The 20,626-nt window shown below is 50.8% G+C and overlaps 2 protein-coding genes across 2 annotated transcripts; both read left to right on the plus strand.

Annotated features, from left to right (window-relative positions):
- Positions 1–1,901: 1,901 nt before the first annotated feature.
- NET1 (neuroepithelial cell transforming 1) lies at positions 1,902–13,949 on the plus strand. Its single transcript, XM_050906735.1, has 10 exons — positions 1,902–2,016; positions 6,607–6,714; positions 7,526–7,693; positions 8,480–8,542; positions 8,989–9,085; positions 9,208–9,284; positions 9,781–10,038; positions 10,299–10,469; positions 11,358–11,544; positions 11,929–13,949. Exons 1-10 carry the CDS (start codon positions 1,924–1,926, stop codon positions 12,327–12,329), a joined length of 1,623 nt encoding a protein of 540 aa, XP_050762692.1. The 5' UTR covers positions 1,902–1,923; the 3' UTR covers positions 12,330–13,949.
- A 5,498-nt stretch (positions 13,950–19,447) lies between these two features.
- LOC127024976 (calmodulin, striated muscle) lies at positions 19,448–19,897 on the plus strand. The gene has a single exon (XM_050909730.1). The coding sequence runs from the start codon at positions 19,448–19,450 to the stop codon at positions 19,895–19,897; it is 450 nt and encodes a 149-aa protein (XP_050765687.1).
- Positions 19,898–20,626: the final 729 nt, after the last annotated feature.

Genomic DNA, 20,626 nt, shown 5'->3' on the forward strand with positions numbered 1-20,626 from the left:
CCCTTTGCACGTGCCGTGCCAGGAGGCAGACAGGGAGCCCTGTTGCATCAGGCCAGTGCTTTATGTTTCCACGACATGACATCAGCAGACTGCATCGGCTGGGGCTTGCATCACCGCGCATTAGTTAGCCTCACAAGGTGTCACGCAGAAAGTCAGGGATCTCCCTGTGTCAGTGAATCACGTGCTTCCCCGGTGCACAGCAGCAGGTCCCTTCCCCGAGGGCTCGGGAAGGAGAAGGACTATTTAACACTTACGTCACAGAAAACACTTCAGATGGCACAAAGTGCTTCAGGACGCAGGACATCACGTCCTGGTCCTAACAAGAAGCGTTTAAGTGCCACCTTTGCGTGCATGACTCTGCTTCACACCTTCCCTCTCGGGTCCTGGTTGTTCATCCCCTATTTTTAGTTGACTCTGTCTACACCTCAGTGAAAAGAGATGCGCTGTCGGGGTCAAGAAGCATTCCTGAATCTTTAGACCAAGTTTAACAAACTTTTAGATTGTAGGAGAAATGGGCATGTTTGATACTCCCCCAAAAAATGATCAAACTCAATGGAAGGTTTGCCTGCTCCCTCCCCAGAGTCATCGTCCCTTTGGTCTTTTGTTGTCTTAAAAGTGGTTGACTGCACTAATCCCAAAAAGGATTACCCATTTCTGAAAGAGTCACGGTCTGTCCTTTCAACAAGGGTACGGAAACTCGCTGTACCCTGAGTTTCTGAGAATCCTGCGGCGGACGATCCTAAATGTCCTGGTCTCGCATCGCAGAGGTTAAACAGGCGCAGATTTGCTGAGAGCAGCTCTCCACAGGAGAGAAAGCAAACAAAGCTAAAAAAAAAAAAAAAAGCCAGGGGAGAGGACAGCAGGACTTTCCTTCTGCCCATTACTCTGAAAAATGCCGTCGCAAACCCTCTGCCCATCCCACAGCGGCCACACGGGAGCCGGGGACCAGCTCTGCGGGGACCCTGCAGTACTTCTCGCCACCCCAAATTTTTCTCCTCCGAAAAGGAGGTTGGTTAGCACAGGTAGGCAGCAACGCAGCTGCTCTCCTATTGCCAAATAAACTCGGTTTATTTTTATCAGCACAAGAGACCTTTTACTTTGGAGATTTGTAGCGGTGCCAGGAATAATATGACTTGAACAAACAAACAAAAAATACAAACCCTTTGCATCTACAGCCAGGCCTGCTGGGACAGGTTCCCCTGTTAGAAGAGGGGGAGAGGCTCAGCCCAGCCCCTGGCTAACAGAGCCGTGCCAGCACAACATTTAAAGCTGAGAGCAGACTTAAAAGCACAGGTCTAGACAAGAATTCTTTTTTTTTTTTTTTTTTTTTTTTTTTTGAGCAAGGAGAGCTGAGGCCAGTAAAAAAAAACAACTCGCAGAGGCAAATGATTTATGCTCCAGCGGCGGCAACGAGAGCCGCCGTCAGGAGCGCGTCCCACCGCCACGCTTGCGAGATGGCCATAGGCAGCGGTGGGCCCCAGTGCTGCAAGTGCCAGCAAAGAAAAAGACGGGGAAAAAAACCCAAAACCAAAACACACGTTTGGCTTTGTCTCTTTTCAGCACAAATAGCGCAAGCCCTGCGCTTTTCGAACCGCTTTCCATCGTGGGGTGTGATGAACAGTCCCCTCGACCCTGAGTGGGTGCCCCTGCTACCCTGCCTTGAAGTAGAGCCTCTCGGAGATCCCATTTTGGGGGAGTTTAGGAGGAAATAAGGGCCGGGAAAGGGGCCCTGAAGGTACTCGCCCCGGGGCACCCTGCCTCGGGGGCGGGGCTAGTAGCCAATGGGCGTGGCTTTGAGTTGGAGGGGCGTGGTCATGACGGTAGCCCCGCCCCCGCCGGTGAGGTTGGGGCGCGGCGCGGCGGCAGGCGCAGAGTGGGGATGAGCCCGGGTTGAGGCGGCGGGGAACGCCGCAGACGGCGGCCATGGTGGCTCACGACGAGCTCGGAGGGCTGCTGCCCATCAAAAGGACTATCCGGGTGATCGACGCGCAGAACCAGTCCTTCAGGGAGCAGGAGGTGAGGAGGAGCGGGGCTGGAGAGGGGAAAAAGGGTGGGTTTGAGGGAAAAGTGGTGGGTTTGGGAGCCCCCCCACCTTCCCGCTCTCCGTGCCTGAGGGGAGGCGACGAGCCGGGTGCGCTGCCGGCCGAGAGCCGGCCCTGGAGTGAGGTGCAGGCAGCGATTTTTAAAAACAAAAAAACAAACAAAAAAAGTCTTTAAAAAGAAACAACAACTTCATAGCCCCTGGAGGGGGGTTGTCCTGGAGGAGTGGGACCAGGGAGCCGAAACCGAGCTCGGCGCCTCACCTGACCCCGCTCCTCCCAGCGGGGTTTTCATTAGAGAAATGCCTGTTGCTCTGTGCGCTCTTTCCACTGACAGGATTTTTCCTAATTAGGGCGTTTGTTTGCTGCATAAACCAAAAAAAAACCCCAAACCAATCACGGGGGTTGGTTGGGGTTTTGCGGATTTTTTTTTTTAAAGTATTGTTATTTTTATCATGTGTTGTTATGTAGATGAGAATAATTGCATTCCTTGTAGATGCTCGCATGCCTCCTGCTGCGACAAAAGGCAAAAGTTCAGAAGCCAGGTAGGGACCGGCTGCCCTGGGCAGGGTTTTATTGCCGAGATTAGCGGTGAGATGAGGTAGAAAAGAAAAAAAGGCGGCTCCAGACAGCTCTGGGGCTTGAGGGCTCCAGTCTGAGTCGCCAGCCTCTTAAAATCCTGGCTTTAAAACAGCCAAACTTGGGCAATCTCGTTGTGCAAAAGGGAAACCAGATGCTGGGAGAGAAATAACATAAACCAGATCTCTTAAAGGAGAGTAAATCACCTCTTATTCTTAAAATGGGTATTTTCTGTAGGGTATAACCAGCACGCTGGGTATCCGAAGTTAAACTTCAGGTCTGGGCTTGACTAATGACTCCTAAGCCAACAGTTCTATCAGCGCCAGGTACTGAGTTGCTATCAAGAGCCACTGAAGCTATCATCAGCAGAGTGCGAGGCCAGATTTCCCCCTTGGTCACCAACAGCCTGTTGAATTTGAGAAAGGCAAGGGTTGTAATCTCTGTACCAACGTGTCAAGCTGGAGCCCAGTTGTTCAGTTTGAGTGCAGACAGCCGTTTTCAGGACAGACCTTGAGATTCGGCAAGCTCCTTGTAAGTGAATCTTAAAATAAGATAGTCAGGTGGCAATTTCTGGCAGGAATTATTCGAGCTGGTGACTAAAATCCCTTTTTGCTTATTTGGCTTAATAGGAAAAGTTTTATTGTGCGTGGTTTTTAGATTTGTCACCATGTTTGTATGCATTGGTATGGGACTGGCACGTAGGACATTGCTCTCTAGTAAGTGATCCTTGTAAAAACTACTAATTATTACCTAGCATAGGGGGAAAGGTTGTAGGCGTGCGTGCTGCTAGAGGAAAATGTTCGTTGCTCAAAAGTAGAGCCTGGTTTTCTTTCGAGCAGCAAGGTGCAATCTTTTCACAGTGTGAAGAGTTAACCTGCACTTAGAAGCACTTGAAGAAATTCTACTAATGTCAAGTCTTGCCTGCCAGCTGAGGCACTGAGGCACAAATTTAGCTTGTGTGTGTGCGTGTGTTTATGATATATTTATATTTGCTTTTAATAAAGAGTCCCCTGGAAAAAAAAGATTTGAATGGAAGCAGAAGTGCTGTTGAACTCACTGGGGTTTTAATTATCTGTTGGTGCTGTAGTGCTTAACACCACTAGCTTGTTACAGAAGCTTTGCAGACTTCATTCTAATCTGGGCTTCTGTAAGTAATACAGCATGGAGACAGACTAATCGTTGTTTGTAAGTACAGAACTAAAAAAAAAAAAAAAACCACTGAGCCAAAGTTATCCGTAGTATGAACTGCACTGAGTCTCAGCTTACACCGTGACTGAGTTTGACTGTAAGTGGAGTACATGACCCCAAGCTGAAATGCGTATCTCAGAGAAGGTAAGGTTTCGAAGGAGAGGGATTTTTTCCCCCCCCCTCCCCCTCCCTGCCTTGGATCAAACGCTATCGCTGGAAGGAGAAGAAGAAACAGATGCTTTTTTTTGGCAGTCGAGCCATTCATGTCTGAGAGCACTCACAGGACAGAAAGTGGGATTTGTTTCTCTTTAAGAGAGGGGAAATGGTCTTTTGCTAAGCTGAATTTATAGCGTACAGAAGTCTTTCTGTTGGCCAAACACCCCAGGGGAGCACATCGCATGTACAGAAAACGCTCTGGTCGTGCCGATCTGTGCGAAATTCCTCCCTCCTCAGAGCAGAGGAGGGCTCCTCGGGAGCCGTGCTCCCTCTTGTTCAAGAGAGCAGTGCTTTTCCCTTCAAGCCGGTCTTTGCATGTCTCAGTATGTATCGACTGTTCAGAAAAGCCGCGATTTATAATCCCAGGGAGCCCCTTTGTACTGCCTGTCCCAAATGGAGAGGCAGGAATGCCTTCTGCCAGACCTCGTGCGTATGCATGTGTCGCTTCAGCCTAGCACAGATGTGCTGGGAAGGCATTCACACATGTCCCTCAGCACAGATAGTGTGTCATTGTATCTCATATCTGGAAAGGCTGCAGAGTTGACCCTTTAACAGCGAGCTGCGAAAGACTGTAGAAAAGTCCTAAAGTACTGAGGTTTCTTGCTATTAATTTTCAGTGTCACGTTTTTCTTTTCCATGCTATTTATATCGCTGGCCTTGACAGAGCTGTGTGCGGCTTATGTCTATATATTTTCTGCTTACATTCCTGCAGAATTTCTTAAGCTTCTCTTGGCTTGTGTCCCTTTATTCTAGTACACTGATATATGGTTTTCTAGAAGTAAATTACCTATCCTTTTCCTCCACTCAGAAACGTCTGTAATTAATTAAAGTTTCCGTGTCTTCTTTTGAGCCCCGCCTAACTTTCCAGCCTTCTGCATAATCCTTTTCCTGACAGACTCTGTCTTGAGTGCAGTGGCTCATGGTTGGCAAAGGAAAGAAGCGACAGCAGTGTTCCCGGTGCTGTACCTAAACCCAGCTGAGCGTCGGGGTCCCGGGATTGAGGACGCTTTCTTACAGCTTTTCCCCATTTCTGTAGTACCCTCATAGTTCCGAAATTACCCAGACATTTCAAGCACAGCTTTGAACACGCTTTGTGCTGTGCCAAGAGGTCTTTCTGTTCTGCGTCACTCATAAATTGTTCCTTTTCATGTTTCCCCCCCGCAACTTTGAAGGCTTAATTCAGTGTGAGCTAACCTCCTCTGTTGCTTAACACTGCGTGTAGGCAGACAGGCGGGCCACTCCTCGGGTCATGTTGCTGAAATCGGATCTTACATACGTAGCTTTTATGCTTCTTCAGTCTCATGACTGGAATCCAGCTCTGTGTTCCTATTCCCCTTTTTTGTTTTCAGCATTTGTCACTTCTGTTGCTACACAGAAGCAAAGGGTTTGGGCGCCTTATCTTGCAATCTCAGACTGGAAATAGAGACAGCAGAGAGCTTGTCCTAAGCAGTCTCCTCAGTCTTCGCCTTTTAGCCTTTTGAAATGTAAGAGTGGGGACTCAGCTGTAATTAATCAAAAATACCTAATAAAGCTTTGGTAAAATTTCTACAGAGATGAACTCAAAAAAGAGGCTGCATCCATCGACTCATCTGAACTTCATGCTAAGAAACTTCCTTGTGATGATGAGTCATGTCCAGCCATCTGCCAGATGTTTAAAAGCAACAGGGCACCTCATCTAGCCTTTCTCCTAGCCTTAAGCTCCGAGTCCATCTCTTCCTGGCTTCCCATTGTACACACCTTTCCGGTACAGTCCTTAGAACACAATATTTTTGATGTAAAATATGTAGGATTGCCAGCATGATTTTAAAAACTGATCTGAGCTTAAGCAGCAGGAGGTTTCCATGGGGCGTTTCCTCTTTCTTGGCAGCATTTCGGTCAGGACAGAAATGAAAACGCTCTGGGCTCCCAGCGGGGATTAGTGGTGTAGAAAAGCAGAAGCTCTATCTTTCAAATCTAAACAACATATAAGAAAAATTATGATGACTTGTGGGGGTGAGGGGGAGCAGAAGAGGGAGGAAGCTTTGTAAACTGAAGGTTTTAAACTTTATCCACTTCGTGTGTGCGTGTCCCTTGCAGGAATGTTCAGCATGTGGTCATTTGCTATTTGTTAGAATAGCTGCTGAGGCTGTCCTGGGCTCCGACTGCTACTTTTCTCTCCAAAATAAAATTAAAATGGAAAAACACATTCTTTCTACAAAGGAAAACATGATAAAATGGAGAAGCAGATCACAGCTCCATCTTTAGATGACAGTCACTTGCCTTGCAGAGGAGAATGCTTCGGTCTATTTATGTTCAAACCATAACGGTCCCTGTTTGAGCCCTATTTTGAATTCTGACTGACGTGTATGTTATCTTGCCTCTTTTACACTGGGCAAAGTCTCTGCAGTTTAATTGCGGCCTTAAAGTTCAGACAAATATTTACAGCTTCTGCTTTCCTTTTAGGATGAATGGCTACTTCAAAACACTCTCTTTGCTGTGTTTCCCACTCCTTAAGTGGGTTCATGCTTTTTAAACCTGCCTGGGCAGCTTGAGAAATGAGGTGGGAGTCACAGCCAGTACAATTTGTTCTCTGCTTTATTTACAGGAGCCAAGCAATAAGCGGGTTCGGCCTTTAGCACGGGTCACATCCCTGGCAAACTTGATCTCTCCTGTAAGAAATGGTGCAGTTCGGCGCTTTGGGCAGACAATACAGGTAAAAAGCAGAGCCTTCTAGTCCTAGAAGTCTAGAGATATGGGGAAGGTACTGGCTGCACGGGAGTAAAACAGACACTGGGATTTCAAGGCATCTCTCAAATCTACTGTGTGATTCAGGCAAGGACAGAAAGCTTGCTTGGGACTTGGGGATGAAGGAGAGTTCAGGAGTTCAGAGGTAGCTTGCTAGATAACAAGGTTATTGAGGGTTTAAACAGTAAAAAAAATAAACTGGTTCAGATAGGGAGAATTAGTTGATAAACTGTTCCAGTACTTGAGATGCGTGTCTTGGAGCATGTGCTTAAATGTGAACTGACCCTGCTGTTCAGCAATCTTTCAATAATGTTAGAGAAGTGTTGTCTAACGAACACTATACCCCACGCATGCAGATAAGAGCGCTTCTGTGTCTGGGTTTTAGTAACATTGCAAATCATGAGAGCAAAGTTCAGGTGGCTCCTGATTAGCCCCATTATAGGTAGAATTATGATCCTAGTTTATTTACTTCCTCATACCTTGGAAATAGACCCAAGCTTTACCTTCCCATCCTCCTCCCAAGCGCTGCTGCTGGATCAGTGCAGGGAGAGGCACATGGAAAGCTTGCCAATCTCTGGGCTCTCAGGACTTTCTCAGTAGCTTGGTTGAAGTGTTCCTTTATCTGAGGAAAAGTGTCTGGGTGTGTTTTCCTGCCCTGTACAACAGAGGAGGATGAAGGATTGGGAGGGGTATGGATAATACTATAATACTTCTGTACTTCTGAAGTGTTGGCTCTACGTATTTTTTTTTAATTTTTTTTTTTTTTTTAATCCCTATAGTCATTTGCCCTTCGCAGTGACAGCAAGTCTCCTGGCTGTGCCCAGAAGTCATGTAGCAGATCTGCTGCTCCTACTCCTCCTAAAAGAAGAAACAGTGTGCTTTGGTCTGAGATGTTAGATGTCAACATGAAAGAGTCCCTGAGCACCAAAGAAATTAAGCGCCAGGAGGTAGGCTGTCTGTTAAACAGCAGGACTGAGAAAGGCAGCCGAGGCCTTGGCTCGTGCCGTTTCCTTGGCGGGGAAGGGAGTAATGAGCATCTGTGGGTGACTTTATCTTCCTGTGCACCTTCATTTCTAAACCACTAGATTTATTTGTGCATTAGGCATGGGAAAAGGTAGGCTTCTCTCTCTTGAGTCACTAGGGAGTTTGTCTGCCCAGTTTGACCCTTCAGAGATGCCAAACTCTTTCTATGGAGGTGCTCAGCATTTCTGAAATTCGAGACCCAGCCATGCTGGTTGCTTTGCAGCAGACCCAAAGTCAGGTTCCTCGTAAAGCCAGCTGTCTTTCTCTTAAAGCTCTTGACAATTGGTTGAAAGCCAAATAGCAAGGCCTTGGCTTGCCTTTTTCCTGTAGTTCTTAGACAAATCTTCTAGTGACAACACAGAAGCTGACTAAAGACGCCTGGGATTTGACCTCTGTGGTTTTCTGGGTTTTGTTTTTTTTCGTACTTGCCTGTGTAAAAGCAGTGATTTAAAAGGTGCTAATATTTAATTTGGCTTGTGCGTGAGCGTCAGAGCTTTCACACAGTTGTAAGTAATGTTGCTTTCTCGGAGCTGGGAAAGCCGGCAGATTCACTTGAAGTTGTCATGCCCAGGTGGCATACAGTGATTCAGATGGCAAAACCGCCTATTCACGCTGCAGAGACAGGATGTACATTATGTGAGCTGAAAGGCTCTTTCAGAGGAAGACTGGGATTAAAAATGACTGTCGATGCTTTATCCCCTTCCTCATAGGCAATATACGAAATGTCCAGGGGAGAGCAGGACCTAATCGAGGACCTGAAGCTTGCCAGAAAGGTGAGTGGTTATTTCCCTGCAGTCAGTAATCATATTACAGATAATAATGAAGTTTCTTTGCACCTGCAAACATTACATATCAGCTTTATCAGGCCCAGAATCCACAGTTTGAAAGCTGGCCTGGAAAGTTGACGTGAGCGGTCCTACAGTACTGGTTTGATTGCATCAAACCCAGCCAAAAAAGGGTTGTGCTTTGCAGTCTTGCAGAGCTAGCTGGGGAGTCCGTCTCCCAGATGAGAACAGTTCAGACAGGAAAGTCCTTTTCATTTGAAGGCCTTGACACCTTCATACAGAGATGAATCTCTTAGCGATCAAAGGCAATGTTACTGTTTGTGTTGGCTTCACTTCATATCTGTCCTGCACGTGATATATCCCCTCACATTTAAATTGTCAGCTTTTGGGCTTGGGAGATTTGAATATATTTTAATACTGACGTTCTTTGACAGGCCTATCATGATCCCATGCTGAAACTCTCTATCATGTCTGAGGAGGAACTCACCCACATATTTGGGGACTTGGATTCTTATATTCCCCTACATGAAGGTAAGAGCAACTGGATCATTTTCACATAATGTGCTGCCTAAGAGTTAAACTCTATGCTTTCTCATGTTAGAACAGCTTACTGGGGCATTGTTGCAATTTCTCTTTTTGTGTTTCAATTCCAGACTTGTTGGCAAGTTTAGGAGAAGCAACAAAACCAGATGGAACGGTGGAGCAGATTGGGCCCATTCTTGTGAAGTGGGTGAGTACATAACTTGGAGACAGCAGGCTGAAAACGAGCTTAAAGAACATTTAAAGCTAGAAGCCGAAAAGCTGTGGGCTTTTGTGGCCTTCAGCGAAAGATTGAAACGGAAATCCTGGCTACACCGAAAACAATGGGACTCTGTCAGCCGTAATGGGCCACGATTTCACCCTGGAGATTTACACTCGTGTGACTGCAATTACTTGCTGATTTATGTTTGAAATGTTTATATCTTCTGGACTGTTTGTCACTAATGTGATTTCAATAGTGTTATCGCTGTTAATCTCAAACATCCGAACTTCAAAGGTGTTGCATGCAGCATGCCCTTGTTCTCCTCACAAAAGACTAGCTACATACACAAGATAGTCTGTTAGCTTTTTTTATTGGGCAAAGTATCGCTGTAGGGGGAGTAGAACTCCCCGAGTTTGACATGTTAATGTGATTTGCTTTTCCTGCATGGAATTTGACTTCTGAATATTGTTCTGTTCTCCTGCAGTTACCACGACTCCATGCCTACAAAGGTTACTGTAGCAATCAGCTGGCAGCCAAAGCACTTCTGGATCAGAAGAAGCAGGACCGGAGAGTGCAGGACTTCCTTCAGCGCTGCCTTGAGTCTCCTTTCAGCCGCAAGCTAGACCTTTGGAGCTTCTTGGACATTCCTCGAAGTCGGCTGGTCAAATACCCACTGCTCCTGAAAGAGATCCTGAGGCACACTCCCAAAGACCATCCTGATATCCAGATTCTGGAAGAAGCCGTAAGTAACAGTGCTTTCATGATCGTTGTTCTGACACAAGCATGTCATTCTGGAGCTCCAGAAAGCTTTCTTAAACCCTCAGCAATTTCGTGGGGTGGTTTTCTTGGTGGACACCAATCTGTGACTGTAACCCTTTGTGAAAGCAAGCGAGAGATCAGTCCACGTGGATTCCATCATCTGGAGTTCTTAAATAGCACTTAAAGGGAAGATATACAAGCAGAGGTCGCTCTTTAATAATTTGTAAATGTTTTGGTTTATAGATATCTATAATCCAAGGAGTCCTCTCTGACATCAACCTGAAGAAGGGGGAGTCGGAGTGCCAATATTACATTGACAAGCTGGAGTACCTGGATGAGAAGCAGAAGGACCCGAGGATTGAAAGCAGCAAAGCTTTACTGTGCCATGGGGAGCTGAAGAATAAAAATGGACATGTAAGTCCCTCGTATTCCTGGTAATTAATTCTCAAGTTTGAAAACCTTCCCTCGGAGGCAGTTAAAACTGTTTGTTGTAGCAGGACCAGAAGCCCTTCCATCCTTAGGGTTAGTTTAGACAATTAACTACATTTAAAAAGCAGAAGAGAAAGCACCTGATGGCGGTCTGCATTTCAGGGTGTAAGGGAAAGTTTCCTGCTGACAGCTTTACAATTGGCCTTCAGAAGCTGGAAAATAATTAGCACAAAATTACCATAGAAAGTGTGCTCTGTGCCCAAGCACTCCATCAAAAGGGATTTCCTGCCAGCTGTTTACTTTCAGGTGCTCTGACATTCCCCATTATGAGCGCTGGCGCACAGCTCTTCCAAACAAAAGTGTTCCTGCAAAAGCCTGTTTGGCTTTGAGATGAACTGCCACAAGTTTATCTCCCACTGCAGCAGCGCTGAAAGACCCTGCTGTACTCGAGGGTTTGCTGCTGCCTTTTGTTCTGGCTTGCAGGAGTAACCTTGCTTTAAATATCAAATCTTTTTCTGTTTTCTTTATTTTTTTTTGATTGGTTGGGGGCTCTTTGTTTAATTTGGCTGTTACGCTTCTGTACGGATGAAGCATTTTGTATTGTCAGAAAAGATACTGCTTCTCATCATCCTATTCTTGGCATCTGTAAATCATAATTCACTTATTAAGGGTCATTAAAACAATAAACCTGTTGATACAAGTGTGGTCTGTGCCACCACTGCCAGGGCACTGCGTTGTTGTAAGAGGAAACTGTCAGAAAGTTAACGTGGGTGAAACTTCAGATAACGTGGCCTTGAATCCCAGAGGATGTCTGACTGCTTTGAATACAGAGTACAGCACTTCGCTCATATTCAAATGTGTTTTCCCTTTCAGAAACTCTACGTCTTCCTCTTCCAAGACATCCTGGTTTTGACCCGGCCGGTCACTCGCAATGAGCGTCAGGCCTACCAAGTGTACAGGCAGCCGATCCCTGTCCAGGAGCTGCTCCTCGAAGACCTGCAGGATGGCGATGTGAAAATGGGAGGATCCTTCCGAGGAGCCTTTGGCAATTCTGATAAGGGTACGGACCAAACCAGTTCATCCGCATGGGAATCTGTCGGTGAAGAGAGATTACACCTGGGCGTAGGTCCCCGTGGACTGAGGTTCCTTTAGGATAGCAGACGTGTGACGTGTTAACGTCCACCTTTAGACTCTCACTGCTGGGCTTCGCGTTTTATATTTGGTGGCCATAAAATTATATATGGCGCTCGGCAGCTGGTGCGCAGATTAGAAAACATCTATTTCAACAGGCCTGTGCTGGGTTGCGGGGTTTGGGGCTTTTTTTGGTGGGGTTTTGAACGCTTTCCCTGAAGCAGAGCAGGGCAGTCCAGGTCGCTTGTCTCGCAATGGAATCTCTAAATATTGAGCTAGGAACTGATCTGCTTTTTCCTATGTTTATCTTCAGCTAAAAATATCTTCCGAGTTCGTTTCCAAGATCCCTCCCCGGGCCAGTCCCACACGCTGCAGGCCAATGACGTCTTCCACAAGCAGCAATGGGTTAATTGCATCCGAACCGCCATCGCTCCCTTCCAGCGGACTGCTGCCGCAGCAGAGCTGAAGGAGCTGCCGGAGCTGAGCGAAGAGTCGGAGGAGAACGACCCCTCCGCGCCCAACATCAAAGCCCAGAAGAGGCAGTCTGCCATGTCTGGCGTAACCGAGATGGAGCTAGACGAAAGCACATCCGAATGTGGCTCCATCCTGGACTCGGAGGAAGCCAAGGGCGTGAAAACGCACAGAACATCGTCTGGGCACAGAAAAACGAGGGAGAAGCAGCTAAGCGGCAAGCGGAAAGAAACGCTAGTGTAAAGAGGAGCCCAGCAACATCCTGGTGGAAGACTGTTTATTTATAAATAACGTGTACATTTTTCTTGTAACGTGAGCATGATTGGATTCACTCTACTGAACAGAATATTTTTGGGGGTTGTTTGTTTTTTTTTAATGTTGTAATGGCAGCTACTGGTATACAGTTAACACTGTTGAACTGGAGTCTGTTTTTACAAACGTGGCCACTTTGAACCTGGTTTTAATGCTGTGAGTGTTTCGGAAACCCTCGTGCCTTTGACTGCTCAGGGCAGGTTTGAAGAGCAAACTTTGGTTTCTGAAAGATTTCCACGTGCGGTGTTTGAGGCTGGAAAACAGTAAAGCTAAAGCGGAAGTTTGGGCCGTCGCCGCGAGCCTGGCGGCACCTCCCTTTGCAGGGGGTTTGGATCAACGCTGCAAGAGTCCTTTTAAAGCGGACTCGAAACCTGAATTCACGTTTTCTTCTTGTCTTGCACAGCGTATGTTTTGCAGAGTATGGTTATCGTAATCCATGCAACTTTTCATGTTAAAAAAGAAAAAAAAAAAAACAAAAACAGACCCCAGGTTCAACAGGTTCTCAATTTACCTACTGGAATCTTTCATCTTAGTGTGTCCTTTGTACATTCCTCACTTTCACTCTTGTAACCTGCCAGATATTTAATTTTTTTATTAGTTGTTTTGTTTCAAGTTTGTTTGGGGTTTTTTTGGTTTTCTTTGTTTTTCTTTCTCTCTTTTTTTTTTTTTTTTACTTTTGTATTTTGTTGTTGTTGTTGTTCAGACTTGGCATTTCCTTTCAAGTACTTGATCCTTCTTGCTCTGAGGCGTGCGTGTACATACCGTTTCTCACGTCACTCCAACAGTTCTGCGGAGCGCAGGCAAGCCATAGCGTTAAGAGCCGGTGGCTGGGAGGAGACGCTCGACGTACTCCGTTACGATGAGCCGACGTAAATGGCTCGTGTGCGCTCCGGACTACTGAAAGAGAACTGCATTGCTAACGGGGTTTAGGAAGGTTTTAGGCACGTTGCAAAGGGTTTGGGGAGGGAAGAGGAGCAGCAGTTTAGAGGGGAATAGCAGGGAGTGAAGGTAGATTTTTCTTTGTTACCGTTGCCTTTTGGAAATGAAACGCCTTCCGCAGGGAGGCAGGACTGGAGGCAACCAAGGGGTTATTGCTATGTGGTAGAAAGGTAGAGAAAAGAAAGCGTCTGAAGCTGATGAGGTATAAGGACAGAAGAGATAGCGGTTGTATATACTCGTAACGGCGACACTGCCATGTTCTAGCAGTCCAAAGATTCGTGTGAGAGATGCCAGCTTGGTAACTGCGCTGCAAAGCGGCGTAGGAAATCAAAGCGGTGACAGCTTTGAGCACAGCCAGCGGGTTGTTCCTGTCATTCGACTGGTGACGACGGGGCGAGGACAGCCGTCCCACGATACCCGTCCTTGAGCGTTACCTGAAATCTGTGCTTGAGGAGCCGTAACTCGCATGTAAAGGGTTATTGCCTGTCACGTGTTTGGCCAGTAACGTTGGAAATGGGAAGAGGGTGTACATAGACACAAACGTGTGGTTCTCTGTAAATGTATTGTACAGTTTCGAGTGCCAAGTACAATTAAATTCCTGACAGCCTCTTGCCTGCCTCGTCTGAGTCGCTGCCTGGGAGGGACGCGCTCGTGCCGTGGGTGCTGCCGGACGGCAGCAGATAAAGCGCCTACCTGCGCTTCTCCAAGCACGCACAGCTGGCCTGCTGCTGCACGCTCCGGCCGTAGGGCTGCAGCTCGCAGGAGGAAGCCGTGGATTTATTCAAAACGCTTTTTTTCTGTCACGGTTCCTCTTTGCGCCGCTGCGACTGGGTGGAACGCGAGCCGGCGGTTTACAGCTCCGTGGGCAGCGTGGGGCCCCGGCAGCCACCGCCCTTCGTGTGCGACGGGCGGTCGCTGTAAAACGGGGCACAGCTCCGTGACTCACTCCAGCGCTTGCATCACTCTCCTCCGTTGCTGGGGGGAAAAGGGAGCAGCGGCAATAATCCCTGCTCTCCTGGGGCACCGAAACCTCCTTCCTACGGAAAAGAAACCACCACCCCCAGAACTGAAAGGGTCCCCGTTTAGCTAATACGTAGAAATCCTCTCCTAGCGAACCTTTGGAAGCAGCCTTGAGCAGAAGGGGGACCCCGCTGGGCAGCTTCCCCAGGGCGGTGGGGAGCACCCATGGGTTATCGGTGCCATGACAGAAGCGTCAGGTCTCCGCAGGCCTCCCGAAAAGCTGCAGCCTGACCATGTAGTGGGGTGTCTGGGCATGACCGCGCATAGAGCGGCTCCCGGGGAGAGCGGCCCCGGCTCCACACCAGCTCCCTCGGGCTGGCCACGCTCCCCTGGGTCTCCCGCTGCGCCCTGCTCGGGAGGGAAGGCACAGCTCCGTTTGCAGGGACAGAGTTTTACTAGCTGAGCTTTGACCTGTGAAGCTGAATTTTGATCTTGAAGGGACTCGGCCCTTCCCAAGCAGGGAGAAGCTGGAAAAAAGGCTCCTTTTGTCATAAAAAAAAGGCATTAATGAGCTGCCGGGGCACACTGCTCCTCCTCAACGGAGAGGAAATCCTGCAGAGAGCCTGCTTATCCTCCTGCGCATCAGGCTGAGGCCAAACCTCCGTCTGGTCGTCCTGTAGCCGACAGCAAATTAGCCAAGAACTTAATTTCCCTTTAAAAGTAAATCCTCCCCCCCTCGACTCCCGGTGATTCCTATCCCCGCTCCGTCCCTCCGGGAGGAATGTGCAGACCACAGCCGTCCGCCTCCTTGGCCCTCGCTTTGCTAGACTAAACAAGCCAGGCTTTCCTGGTTTCCTCCCATGCTGAACTCCATCGGGTCCTGGCCAGCCCTCTCCTCGCCTGTGCTGCTAAACTGCTGAGCCAAGATCCCCCATCCTACGGACGGGGGGCACCCCGGGACACAGCGGGGTGAAATACCCGAGGGCAGAGGGGGGGACCTGAGCCAGCGCCATGTCCCCGAGCCCTGCTGAGCCCCTACATCCTCGGCCACCCTGGCCGTAGTGACGTCCCCGTCATGGCCAGGGAAAGGGAAGGTGTCTGTGCCCAGCAGGCGCGTGGGCACCTCTGCCTTGAGTAAGCAGCTCCTCGGCCCCGTATTTACCTTCGGGGATCCACCCAGCTTGGGTGCTACGTGCGGAGAGGAGCCAACACCGCCCCAGTTTACGGGTGAGACCTTCCCGGAGTGAAGGTCAGAGCCGGGCACATCCCTCTCCCGAGCATCTCGCCAGCACCCCGAGCCCAGCCTCCCTCCTCCGCCGCGGCGACATCTGGCAGGCCCAAAACTGGAACCGGGGTCCCTTCGCTCGGGTTAGAAAAGCCTGACTTTAGGAGCTGCCCTGCAGACCCTGCTGTTCGCCCTCAGCTTTGGAAACCTCCGTTAAAATGGCGCCTAAAATAAAACACAAGCCACCAAAGCCCAAATTTTACACCCAGCAGCAGCTGCCATCCCCTAGAGACCCCCGCAGCCGTTGCGGGATCATGCCCAAGCTCAGCCTCTCCAAAATCCCATTTTCCACATTAAACCACGATGCAATTTATGCCGGGCTTTGCGGAGGTTCCCCGCCGTCCCCACGGACGCTCGCGGGACTGGCCGGCCTCGGCGCGTCTGGGCTCGGTGCGGGGGCACGGGGCCCCCGCGGAGGTTTCCCTGTCGGAGCGGTTTCCCTCTCCGCCTCCAACTTTCTCTTTTTCCACAAATTCATTAGCCTCCCCCCACCCCCCGCCGCCTCGTCTGCAGACGCAAACCCAGACGTCGCCGCACACATCTGCGCACATCTGGGCTTGCGTTACGAGCCGCGCAGGCTCGGGATAATCCGACTGGGTGCTTTTAACCATCTGGTCTGGGGTTTTTTGGGGTTTTTTTTTTACCCATTCCCTGGATCAGACCGCTCAAAGCCAGACGCTGAGGTTGAGCAGAGCGATGCCGCCTGGAAAACACCGTGTGAGGCTTTAACATCGGCCGCTTGCACCCTCCTTCGTCAAAGCATCGACCCCTCCAGCTCCGGTTGGAAACATCCCAGGAAAATCGGCTGCCAAAATACCCATCAGCCGGTGGCCGCGTGCTCCTGCCTCCCACTGTGGTGGCCTCGCCGCTTTCCCGTCCTTCCCCACGGCCCATCTCGGGTGCCGTAAATAGGACTCGGCCATAAACCGCGGGATTTTATGGGCCAGTAGGAAGCTTTATTAGGTTAATTGTCCTGCCATGCTAATGAGGGCGCAGTTAAGCACAGTCTAAATCAAGGGTTGGCTTGACCTTCTCCCAAACACTGCTGCAAACGTGGGAGGCAATGGGGAGGTGATGGGTACTGGCGATGGGTGCTGGTGATGGGGAGGTCATGGGTGCTGACAATGGGTGCTGGCAATGGCTGCTGGTGATGGGGAGGCAATGGGGAGATCATGGGTGCTGGCGATGGGGAGGTCATGGGTGCTGACAATGGGTGCTGGCGATGGCTGCTGGTGATGGGGAGGCAATGGGGAGGTCATGGGTGCTTGTGATGGGGAGATCATGGGTGCTGGCGATGGGGAGGTCATGGGTGCCGACAATGGGTGCTGGCAATGGCTGCTGGTGATGGGGAGGCAATGGGGAGGTCATGGGTGCTTGTGATGGGGAGATCATGGGTGCTGGTGATGGGGAGGTCATGGGTGCTGATAATGGGTGCTGGTCATGGGGAGGTCATGGGTGCTGGCGATGGGTGCTGACCATGGGGAGGTGATGGGGAGGTAATGGGTGCTGGTGATAGGGAGGTCATGGGTGCTCACAACAGGTGCTGGTCATGGGGAGGTGATGGGTGCTGGCGATGGGTGCTGGTGATGGGGAGGTCATGGGTGCTGACAACAGGTGCTGGTCATGGGGAGGTGATGGGTGCTGGCGATGGGTGCTGGTGATGGGGAGGTGATGGGTGCTGGCGATGGATGCTGATCATGGGGAGGTGATGGGTGCTGACAATGGGTGCTGGTGATGGGGAGGTGATAGGTGCTGGCAATGGGGAGGCAATGGGGAAACAAAACCCCCAGCAGCTTCCAGCTTTGCTCAGCACCAAGGGACACCCAGGACAGAGCAACCCCTTCATCCTTAGTGAAGTAACCCAGGGTCCCCCCACCCAGCCCACCCTCCTTTTGGAGCTCAGACAACCCCCCCCATAGCTTGAACAAACACCTTAATCCTCCCGGGCTTTGAAAACACCCAGTTATCTGTTGGTGTTTGCTTCTTCCAGCTGGGTTCGAGCCAGCTCCCCCTCCTCTTGGCTCCTTGCTTCGCTGCCCGGGGCTTTTTCACAGCAATTTTGAATCGATCTTATTAAATCTGGAGCAGAACGGCAAGCGCAGGCAATTAGACAGACAATTAGGGAGCAGCTCGTTGCACAAGAGGAGCTGCCAGGACCTTCCCTCCCCGAAACGCGCTCGCGGGGCGAGTAGTGCCGTGCCTCTCGCCAGGCAGGTTCCCGGCGCGGCTCGGCCGATTCCTCCCTGCAACTGCAGCGTTTTACGTGCCCAGAGTTTTTTCCAGATGAGATTTGCCTCGAGACGGTGATCGCCTCCCACACTTTGTCCCACCTGGAGGCCCCATTTCCCATGTGTTCCTCAATTGTCCCATGGGTTGGCTTCTGTTTTGTGGCCTTCCCTCCAAATCCCACAGCTCTAATTCCTCACTGGGTTAAACTGGGGTAAACTGGTGCCACTTTCCTGTAGCTGAGAAAGTCAGGCTATCTTCTGCTGTGGAAGCTGGTCCTCGGGTCCATTAGCTCCCTGGCCCAGCTGGTGAAGGTCACTTGACTGTTATGGGCACATAGGAAAGAGGGATGGATGGTTGGAGGGACAGGTAGATAAATGGTAATGTAAACGCATGGACGGATGGACAGATGCATGGACAGATGGTTGGAGGGATGGATGGGTAGTTGACTGGATGGATGATTGGGCGACTGGATGTATGGGTGGATGGACAGATGGATGAATGGATGATAATGTGGTTGGGTGGATGCACGGATGGATGGATGGATGGATGGATGGATGGATGGATGGATGGATGGATGGATGGTAGTGTGGTTAGGTGGATGGATGGACGCACGGATGGGTGCTTAGGTGGTTGGGTGAATGGATGGACAGCTGGGTAGATGCATGCATGGATGTATGAACAGATAAATGAATGGAGGGATGGATGGAAGGTAGTGAGAACAGATGGATGGATGGACAGTAGGATGGATGGACAGCTGGACAGAGAAATAGCCCGCATCGTCATTTGTCTCTGAACCCTCCTGTACTCCCTGCTGTAAGAGATGAGTAAAAATGAAAGCAGGCCATTACAACGTGGTTAATCCTCGCTCAGCCCCAGGGTTAACCCCTGACTAACCAGGGCAGGACTCATGACACTGCTCACCTGATGCACCGCCATGTCAGCTGCCCTGGGGCCGCAGGGCTGTTCTCGGGGAGCCCGGAAGAGGCGTCACGGCTGATTCAGGTCTCCGTCAGCATGGAGCACATCATCTCTGGGCAGCCAGGCTCTGCCTGGACCTGCACGAGGGAACCCTCCCTCAGCAGGTTTGACACGCTGCCAGCATCACCCTGGTGGCCCTGGGGCTGGCGAGACTGGGGGGACCCCTCTCAACCCCCCCAGGCAGGGCTGGAAGCCTTTGCACAACTCCAAACCCCACCAAAATTACCTTAAAATAGCCAAAACCAGTGTGTATCACCCCCCTTCTACCAGCGCCCTGCCTCTCCCCGAAACCACCGCTTTGCTGCAAGCCACAGCGCAAAGCCCTTAATTAAGGGGTTTGTTAGGAGCCGGCCCCGCGAAATGCCACCGGCAGCGCAAGCAGGACAGCGGCCAGGGTGGCCCAAGGGGGCTGGCGGTCACCCTTCTTCTCCAGCACCCTGAAACTCCCCTGCCCGCTCCGCCGGGGTCCAGCTGAACCATTCCTGTTGACCCCGCGGCTCGGCCTCTCCCGCATGCCTCAGCTCCTGCCTCCTCCTCCTCCTCCTCCTCCTCCTCCTCATCCGGGGAGAGGCAGGTTGGAGGGAGGAGGCCCCATCTGCGCCTCCCCGCCGGGTGCCGTGGCGTGCCGGGGCAGAGCCGCGTGCGAGCGGGGAGTGCCATGGCCGAGCGGCTGTCGGAGGAGCAGATCGCCGAATTCAAGGAGGCTTTTTCCCTTTTTGACCGGGATGGAGACGGCTGCATCACCACGAAGGAGTTGGGCACCGTCATGCGCTCGTTGGGGCAAAACCCCACCGAAGCGGAGCTGCAGGACATGGTGGGGGAGGTGGATGCTGACGGCAGCGGCACCATCGACTTCCCCGAGTTCCTCTCACTGATGGCGAGGAAGATGAGGGACACGGACAGCGAGGAGGAGATCCGCGAGGCTTTCCGCGTCTTCGATAAGGACGGCAACGGCTACATAAGCGCGGCGGAGCTGCGGCACGTCATGACCAACCTGGGTGAGAAGTTGACGGACGAGGAGGTAGATGAGATGATCAAGGAGGCCGACTGTAACAATGACGGGCAGGTCAACTACGAGGAGTTCGTGAGGATGATGACGGAGAAGTGAGCCCCCCCATCACCCACCTCCAACCCCATCCCACAGGTAACTCGCTGGGATGCAGCTTCGCGCCCAACCCAGCGTCCATGGAAAGTCCTGGACCATGGGGTCCACCCCACCCATTGCAACAGCCACCCCAAATCTTGCATCTCCCCCATCCCAACCACCTCCTGCCCTGCAACTCTTGCTGGTGGTTGGAAAAATCTATGTTCATGGTGCTTTTCTTAATTTCTCCTTAATTTCTTCATAGGGAACAGAGGTTGTGGTGGTCCCCCAGCCCATCCATCCCCTACCACCTTCTATCCGCCATCCCAGGCTGGAAAACCCTCTTTTATCCCAGCCGGAGCGTCACCAGCCAGCGTCTGCATCGGATGCGGGCATCCCACCTGGCAGGATGGGGCTCAGGGTGCAGACGGACACGGGGGGGTCCCTCCCTGCTGCCCACCACGAGACGCACCTCTCGTGTCCGTAGAGGTGCCGGTGGCCACTGCGCGTCCCCCGGCACCGTGCCAAGTCCAATAAAGAAATGTCCCCCCCGTGTCCTGGTGGCTGCCAGTGCTTCCTTTGGCTTCTCTTTGGGGTCCCTGCTAAAAAAACACTCCCCCCCCAAATCACCAACATCGGTGCAGCCCAGCCAGGGTCAAACCCCACATCACCCCCATCCTCTTTCCCCCCATTCTTCCCTACAAGCTGGAAAGATGACCCTCGTGGGTGCTGGCCACCCTCCAGCTGTAGCCC

The sequence above is a fragment of the Gymnogyps californianus genome, chromosome 1 (genome assembly GCF_018139145.2).
Source record: "Gymnogyps californianus isolate 813 chromosome 1, ASM1813914v2, whole genome shotgun sequence".
NCBI classification, from domain to species: Eukaryota; Metazoa; Chordata; class Aves; order Accipitriformes; family Cathartidae; genus Gymnogyps; species Gymnogyps californianus.